Source organism: Adiantum capillus-veneris, chromosome 29, assembly GCF_014529385.1.
Source record: "Adiantum capillus-veneris isolate H3 chromosome 29, ASM1452938v2, whole genome shotgun sequence".
Lineage (NCBI taxonomy): Eukaryota > Viridiplantae > Streptophyta > Polypodiopsida > Polypodiales > Pteridaceae > Adiantum > Adiantum capillus-veneris.
In genome coordinates this window covers 98,837,009-98,846,265 of record NC_140959.1, presented here as the reverse complement: position 1 = coordinate 98,846,265, position 9,257 = coordinate 98,837,009, and the positions used below count along the sequence as shown (strand labels likewise).

At 45.6% G+C, this 9,257-nt stretch overlaps 1 protein-coding gene across 1 annotated transcript in view; it reads left to right on the top strand.

Annotated features, from left to right (window-relative positions):
• The first annotated feature begins 1,922 nt into the window (after positions 1-1,922).
• The window catches only part of LOC147419648 (26S proteasome non-ATPase regulatory subunit 7 homolog A-like), a 99,320-nt gene continuing 91,985 nt past the window's right edge, over positions 1,923-9,257 (top strand). The window contains exon 1 of the mRNA XM_086505398.1: positions 1,923-2,236. Within this exon, the coding sequence (XP_086361524.1) occupies positions 2,050-2,236 (187 nt within the window). The 5' untranslated portion in view covers positions 1,923-2,049. The remainder of the gene's footprint in view (positions 2,237-9,257) is intronic.

Genomic DNA, 9,257 nt, shown 5'->3' with positions numbered 1-9,257 from the left:
AGTTAGCCCCTAACAGCAGTGAGCTTTTGCACTTTGGAGAATCTCGACAGTGGGTGAAAGACTGAAGGTCGGCCTGAGGAGATAGGTCGACATTGAGTAAAGTCCAAAAAGCAAGGAAATTTGAGGCAAATTGAATAGGCCAAAAGAGGAATTATGTGCAGTCGACCAAAAGCCAGGGAATTCAAGCAAGGGGAGATCTCAACAATTTCTATAGGAGAGCTAAGCAAAGGTAGTGCAGTGGACTGCAACACCAAGTCGAGCAGAGGAGCATCAAGGTTTTTGCAAGATAATGGGCAACAGCCAGGCTTGACACGGGCAACGAGGAGCAGCTAAACCAAGTAGCACTGTCGAAGGTAAATCGACCAAGACAATCGACTATTGAGCTTGGCATCATAAGCAGGACGGGGCAGGAAGTATTTTGATTACACCCCTTGTGTGCAAGGGTGCACATCCACTACTGAGCCTCGATCAACCCCCCCCCCCCCCCCCCCCCCCCCCCCCCCCAATCCTCCGACACCCCGAGTTGCTAGCAAAGTGAGCAAGTGTTTGAAAGAGAGAGAGAGAGAGAGAGAGAGAGAGAGAGAGACCTGTCAACTGCAACAAATTAAAATCTGTCGATTTAGGCAACATTAGTGTATATTCACCGATTTAAACAGCACATCGGGTGTAGATTCGTCGATTTACGCAACACCGATCACAAAATCATGCTACAGTGATTGGCCACCACTGTAACTGGTAAGATTTTGTTACCCGGGTATACAAAATAAAAGATATTTGGATTTGGATTTGAAATGGACACATATTGGTAGATGTTTGAAATTGGATTTGGAATGGGTATACGATGATTTTATGTCGCGATAATATTTATGAAAGTGAACTTGAGATTGATGAGTATATATTATTGGATGATGAGCTATGTGACCAATGATATCCTGATTCATAAGGATATGACATATACTGCTTATTCTAGTGGTATGGGACACTAGAATAGGTAGTATGTGGATGACGACAAGCGTATGCAATGTTGTTTAGTTTCACTATTTTTACTATATGCTATTTTTTTGACGCAGATTTCTAATCACTGTTTTAACAAGTATCGTTTGTAGATTTCTTATCTTTGCAACTAAGGACAGTTGCTTTCCAACGGAGAGGTATGTTATGGAATTGATATTTTACTATTTATTGTAACTGACAGGTGGAAAAGGCTTGACCAAGCTAAGCTATTGCAAAAAGATATTGTATATTATGTACATTTTATTATTCAAGTGCTCTTTTATGAGCCTTGGCCATTTATGACTAGTCAACCAGTTTGTAATCAATTTGACCATTCAAGAAATCTATAAATCAAATACGTGCAAGAGGAAAATGGTCACTCTTGTACGGGGGAAGATTGTACCCAGTGCTTGTGTCTTTCTTCTCCCTTCTCCTCTCCTCTCTCTCACCGTGCCAGCGTAACACTCCGCTCTAAGAGGTACGTTTGCACGTTTCTCCTTCGCTCTATCTCGTTCTCTATTTCTCTCTGTTCATATTGAGATCGATCATGTGTGTGTGCGACGATTCAGCTATGCTGATTTATCATTTTATGGTAGGTATTGTGCTATTATGAGTATTTTGTAGGACCATCACGAATCCGTTTGTAGCACGTCCATGGGTGGCATGCTCTCTGTGCAACCAATCAGCGTGAGAGAGAGACTGCATAGATAGCTAAAATTGTAGCAGGCCACTCGTGGAGTGTGAACGAGAAGCTTGGACATGCATATCATAGAATATTCCTTAGTGGAAAAATGCTCCTCACGTCGTGTGCAGTCTGAACTGGGCCTTAGTGTACATTAAGTTCACATTCGAGAGCAACGGTTGTGATCCCCTCTAAAATTGAGGTGTCATTTAGAAGACCCATCAGAAGTTAAAGCGAAGCGAAAGCGTGTTGCAACAAAGTTTCATTTCTTTTCTTTGTTGTCGCGTGCGCCTAAGGGAAAGCTTCGCGAAGAACGAGAAGGGGAGGTAGAAGCAACAGCAGTGGCAACAGCTGCGGCGGAAGACGAATAGAAAATGGACGTGGTTACATCGAGCCACATAGGGGAGAGACCCATCGAGAAGGTCGTGGTTCACCCTCTCGTTCTGCTCAGCATAGTCGATAATTACAATCGCGTGGCAAAGGAGACTCGCAAGCGTGTCGTGGGTGTTCTCCTTGGAGCTGTCTTTCGTGGCCGTGTTGATGTTACCAACAGCTACGCAGGTGTGTTTGTGTGTGTGCACGTGTTTATATCGTTTAACTAGTTTGAAAAACTGGGACTGTCCTGTAAACAATTTTTGCTTTAAGATACCAAAAAAGTTATTGCTGATGTTTGCTATACGCAGAGTATGTAAAGAATACATGGTGTTTATTTAGTAGTAGATCTATATTGCAAGCTGGGCTAATGGGATGTATATTAGCCCTAGAATGGGTTGATTCTATTTGTGTCAATGGATATCTTAGAATGTAGCTCCGTTCGCTTTGGTAAATGTGAAATTCATGCTTTTTAGGAGGATTGATAGAAGGTTTGGACTAGCTGAGCTATGAAGGGCTTCTTCCAAAGCAGTGTAATTGTGAAAATCATGCTTTTAGGACTGATACAAGGTTTGATCTAGCTGAGCTGTGAAGGCCTTCTTCCAAAGTAGAGTAAATGTGAAAATCATGCTGTTAGGAAGACTGATAGAAGGTTTGATCTAGCTGAGCTGGCCTTCTTTCCAAGCAGAAATTTTGCTATTGCCATTTGGAGACTTCTAGAGAGTATCTGACATAAAAAACATTCCCATCACTACTTTGTACATTTGGAACTATGGAAGAAAATTAGTACATTCTTCCCTCTTTGTGTGAGAACATGGAGTAGAAAATTTTGAAGATAGTGGCTTATCAAGGAAAAGAGCCCGAAAGCATATAAAAAACCTGAGCACTCATATAACTGGTAGCCTCGAGCATAGACCACATCATGAAGGGTACTATTAACAAAATTACTGGATTAGAGGATGCAATGGGTGTGTTATTGACAAAGATCTCGTATAACATGAGCACTTTCTGCTAGCATACCTTTCCCTTGTGGTGTAGAGAGAGAGAGAGAGAGAGAGAGAGAGAGAGAGAGAGAGAGAGAGAGAGAGAGAGAGAGAGAGAGGTGATCTTACAAAGAGATCAAGGAGAAGACCACCACCATGATTGGGTCTCAACCAACTCTTATAAAGACCCTCCATAATCTTACCAGAGTGGTTTTTGTTTTTTCTTGGCCTAAGCAAGACCTTAAAAAGAGAGAGATGTGATGCTCATACGAGCAATACCTTCATGACATGTCAGACCAAATTTTATATTTGGAGATCTAATTGTCTTGTCCGGTCTAGTTGTATCTTTTGTTTAATTCTAAGTGCCTCGGGCTGAAATTTGATGGTTTGTAAGGGGTTTAAAACGCCATTTCTCAGGACTAAAAACTCTGTTTCTATGTAAGATTCCATGCATGGATTAAAAAAGAGATTGGTGGCAAAGAATTAATGCATGCTAGTACTAATGATCACATGGAAAAAGCACATGAAGGGTGGATTGTTTTGAAGGATTAAACAGCCTCTTTTCCTCCTACCGCAGATAAATGATGTGGCATACTTGCATGGATGGCTTCAAGTTGTATGTATGCTTGATTGTTGGTGTGGCAGACTCTGCAGGTATGTTAACGGGAGAGTGTGGGCTATGTGGCCGTTCTAACTTTGACTATGGTCAATGAATTAAAGGAAGGACGCATATTTCAAGGGGTAATGCTTCTGAGAGTGGAGTTCGTCACTCTGCGTCTCTCGTCTATACTATAGACTTACCCGGAACGCGGAACGGCGATGGGCCTCTCTGCGAAACGGGGGAACGGGAATGGGTCCGGAACGGGAACGGCGCGGAATGGGAGGCTAAAAAAACACCCAAATATTGTTTTTTTTAGCGTTATGTGTTTGAATACAAGTAGTACTAGAGTCCTTTGACTCTAATGCCCATAAAAAACACAAGTTGAAGACCATTCATCCTTATTATGACTTGATTGGGATGTGTGGCGCCCAGAGTACATAGCACCTACACAACATTGAACAAACACAATGCCTATACACAATTGTCAATAACATATGTAATTACAGATTAGAGCTCTCAAATAATTGCAAGAGTAGAAGTCAGAGATAACACTTTTCACTTAATTATGGCTAACAAGGCCCGCCAAGGCGCTACAAAAAAACCAAAGGTGACATACCTTAATGAGAGTCGAGACTACAAGGGAACCAAGAAGCAAGACTCTAGACGAAGTTAAAGCATCGAAGGAGCCACATAAGACTTTGTGTCGCTTTCGACGCGGCCCAAAGAAGCAAGCGTTGCAAACCTTTATGAAGTTCAAGTACTGCACGACCCACACATCAGAGTGGGCCGGCGAAGAGTCCCTTCCAAAAGCTGACCAGCGTAATTTCTAGAAATCCGTACGGCCTGTCAGCGCAAAAAGCGGAGCGTCCGTATTGCTGTCTGTACGGCCTGCCACGTCAGCATGTAAGCGCATTCTTGTGGGATTCTGTATGTTGCTGCCACGTCAGCCTGTCGACGCATTTCCTGGAATTCCGTACAGTCAGCTCTGTGTGTGTGCGCGCGCGTATCTGGGGGCCTGCTACGTCACCAGTTTGTGACAGTCAAACACATGAACAAGGCACACATGTGGAGAAGAGAGATCACTGAGGTAGGAAGAGGCAGGAATTTGAGAGAGAGAGAGAGAGAGAGAGAGAGAGAGAGAGAGAGAGAGAGAGAGAGAGAGAGAGAGAGAGAACTGTTAAGGTTTCGCTTGCTGTTTTAGGGTTTTGAATCTTTGTTTTCTGTATTTTTAGGGTTTTGCCTGCTGTTTTTAGGGTTTCGAATCTCTGTTTTCTTCATTTTTAGGGTTTCGCCTGTTGTTTTAGGGTTTCGAATCTCTGTTTTTTGCATTTTTAGGGTTTTGCCCTGCTGTTTTTAGGGTTTCGCCTACTGTTTTAGGGTTTCTATTGCACATCAGTCAATACTTAGTAGCCCGAAAACCATAATTGTCCGAAAACCCTAATTGTCCCAAACCCTAACTGTGCGCATCTTCCTACCGCCTGCAAGAGAAAGAGAGAAAGAGAGAAAGAGAGAGAGAGAGAAAGAGTCCAAGCTTTATTTCGGGTCTTGCTTTTCCCGTTTGCTAGTCTCGCCCATTCTTCATGGCGGCTTTGCCGGTCTCGAGTGCTACACACGGCGCTCCATCACCACTTGCCTGTCGCATGGATTGTACTGGCGACGTGTTGACACGCATTGACTCCAAAATACAACACTTGGCATAGCATGCCTTGGTTGGCCGGATGATTGGACAGTCTCCACCTCGCTCTTCTATACGTGATTGGTGTCAGACTACATTGGGCACTACTCAGGGACGGGTCTCGGAGCTTACATTCCTTGGCAGGGGCATATTCATGGTACGTCTTTCAGATCCCGCTATTGCCTCAACTCTCCTGGCTCGCTCTCCGATACTCTCTGATCGCAGGATGATATACTTGACGAGGTGGTATCCCGAGTTTACTACTAAGGAGTTTGACAGTCGACACCTTATTCCCAGATTCCCTCTGACGCTCTCCTTCCCGGATATGCCTCTCCATTTTATTGATGAGCATCTCCTTCTGTTGATTGCTGCTCATTTTGGCACAGTAGTTCCAGGATCCTGCATCTTCTCATCTGGTCCACCTCGCATTCAGGTCCTGGTGTTTGGGGATACTTCATTACCAGATACAGTTACTGTGGCTGTGCGCGATCGAGACTACTCTTGCCGAATGGTAGTCACTGGCCGCCCAGGACAGTGCTTACGCTATCATGAGATGGGACACTTGGCACGAGATTGCCCCACCCTGCCACGCCATCGGCGGCAACAACAGCTGGCTCGTGGCACTCATGCTCAGCCACGTGGTCAGCGTCAACAACCGGTTCCTCCTACTACTGCTCGAGCACCTCAGCAGCCTGCAGGTGCTCCTCGAGCTTCGACCCTCCATGTTCCTCCCTCCGCTTCAGCTCCTACTGAGACTGCATGGCAGACAGTGGGTCGTAACCATTCCTTCCGTCCTCGTCAGCAACCTACAACGCAAGTAGACAATTTTGGGCATTCGGCAACGTACTGATATAAGCTCACAATTTACATATCCATTGGAAAATTTTGATGTATCCATGCCCAATTCTGCAAGGCACTCTGGTATCAGCTTAATCTGTAGGGCCGTGAATGTCACCAAGGGCTTACGCTTCTACGTGCATGGAATTCCAAAGAGATTGACATAATTCCATCTCATTACTATTTACGCTTTCACTTTGACACTAACTACACTGTCAAGGACAAGGTAAGTGACTGATTAGTGATATCTTAAAACACTTTTTTATGTTTACCGAGAGGCAAAGTGTCGTATTTAAAGTCATCCTGATACAATCACGCTCACATCCCCAGTGTTACCTCTCCTGCTCCCTCTCAAGTTTCCACCACCCCCTTACCCCCTGCTTCTCCTCGCCATTCTTCTTCTTCAGCACAGGATCACTTACCTCTGCTACCAGCTCCTCCTTCACTTGCCGTTCCCCTGCCCGCTCCTTCCCCTCTTCCCGAGGTCCCTATTCCCATGCAGATGGATCATTCACCGCTATTACCTCTCCCTTTTCCTCCTCTCCCTCTTGCCCTTACTCCCCCCCCTCCACCTTCTGGTCCTCCCCATCCCCAGCCGCTCATACTTACGTCCCACGCAGTTTTCTCAGCTCTTGCCCTCTTTCCTGGGGCACTCATCGGGCTGAAATGTGCGGTGACTCAGAAGGGCCATTGCGGGTGCAACTCTACCCTATGCATCACAAGCTAGGTTGTGTTCCCTCTTTAATAGGCAGCCGCTCTCAGCCTATCCATTCTTTTTTCCTTCCATTCCACGCAGCTCAGGAATGGTTCGAGGATCAGGTTCTACATTTTGTGCATGCACAAACTATGGCTTAGCTTCATGTATGGTTGTCTACTTCCACTCCGGATGTATTGTCTCCACACTTCCCTTCATGTATTGGTGCTATGGAATGGAGTGATGTTTATGCTTGCTATTCATTGCCTATGGTCATTCATGTATCCTCAGATGTGGTGCTTCCTATGTCTATGCGCATTTGGGGTGTCAAAGCTGCAGCATCGGTAGTGCAATGTAAACAAGCTGAGGTCCGCAGTTGGTGCAATGAGACACCATATTTTAGAGAGGGATTGCGGGTTGCTTTCCTACCGCCCGAAGCTCACCCCTTGGATGGCCCAGCTGCCTCCAAGAAGATGCGCAGTTAGTCATATGCTCTACCAATTTTTTCATGCAGACTATGGATTTACATGTAGTTTCTTGGAATGCTAATGGTTTACAGACTTCTCGGGTAAGAGGTTCCCGTAAGCTTTTACTTCGCAGAGATTTACACGCTCATGTAGTAGGCACTGTGGATATATTACTAGTACAGGAGCATAAGATTGCCACTCCCTTTGGTAATCTCATGCCCTCGGGCGCTCACACTTTTTTGGGAGCCTGCTTTGGGCCTTCATGGACAGAGTTGCGGTGTATGCATCTCAGTGGGGCCACGTTACTTGGCCTCAGTTCAGCAGCATGGCACCCTTGTCGCTGGCAGAGCAGTCTAGGTTTCTATTCGGATTCGGGACTCTTATCATTGGTTTTATGTCAGTCTATGCACCCACTACTCCTCGGGAGAGGGCTACTTTTTGGTCCTCCTTGGCTGTTGTTCTACCTGCTGTAGACTCTTGGGTTGTTGGAGGCGACTTCAACAACGTCGAGAGCGACTCTGATTGGCGATCCATCACACCTCTAGTTCTATCATCCATTTCTCCCGATGAGCAGCCAGCTTGGGATCAATTTCTTCTATAGCTATTCAAGGTGTTGACACCTGGCACATACCCTCTTTTGGTCACCACCTTGCTGCACTTCATTACTTGTGGGGGTTTCAGAGGCAGCAGGGGAGATTATTAGAGCGACTTGATCGTTTTTACATTGGCCCTTGGGCAGCAGCTCTAGGTGGATTTACTACTATTTGGAGAGGGACCAGCCTCTCAGATCATTTACCCATCTCATTGTTTATCTCCTTCACTAGATCCTCTACACAGAGGCGAGGCTGCCGCATCCCTGACAGTGTTCTCACCACTGAAGTTTTGCAGCAGCAGATTCGTGACTTATGGTCCACGGGTGCTTCTTATTGTGGTCCCCCTGGAGAGTTCCTTGCTCATTGCATTACTCGGTCTAGTATTTACTGTCGTGATCAGACTGCTATTATTCATCGTCAGTTGAGAGTACGCGAGTCTGATCTTCACATTCCTCTTGGTTCCACACAGCGCTTGCTTGAGGAGTGGCCTCAGGATGCTTATCTCGTTGCTAGACAGACAGATCTCACAGAGGAGATTCGTCGCGTACAGGAGGCTAGGTCTGAGTTCACTCATCATGCTTCAGTATCTCATTGGATAGCTAAAGCTGATCGAATGAATAAAGCCTTCTTCGCTGCGCATAAAGAGCGCCCACCTGGCGCCACCCTTCGGACTTTGTGCGATGCTCAGGGGACACTACATATGCATCCTGATGTTATTCTTGATATGTCTGCAGATTATTTTGAGGCATTGTTCACTGCTGATGTATGCACTACTGAGGTTTTACTTGCCCGTGAGCAGATCTGGCATCACACCCGACACCGTTGTATAGACACTATGGCAGAGATCTTGTTGGCACCCTTCACACTTGCAGAGCTTCATGCTGCTATCGAGAGTCTAGATCCATCCTCCTGTCCAGGAGAGGATGGCCTCACTAGAGCTTTCTTTTTGACTTATTGGGATGTATTGCATATACCACTGCTTCGCGGTTGTCAGGACATCTTTGCATCAGGATATATGCATCTGGATCTTTGTTCAGGTCTCATCTCTCTTATTCCGAAAGGGGGTGACACCACTCAGCTCTGCCAGTGGAGACCTATTACCCTACTCCCTTTAGTCTATAAGATATTAGCGTTACTGATCAGTCATCGCTTGCGACCGTTCTTACCAGATATTATTCATACTTCTCAGACAGGCTTTGTCATGGATCGATGCATACTGGATAATATCTTTACTTTTTATGAGGCAGTAGAGTGGGCCAGATCATCTTCTGAACCTCTCGCTTTTTTCATCCTTGACTTCGAGAAAGCATACGATCGTGTTGAGTGGGACTTTCTCGAAGGATCATTAGCCAGGATGGGT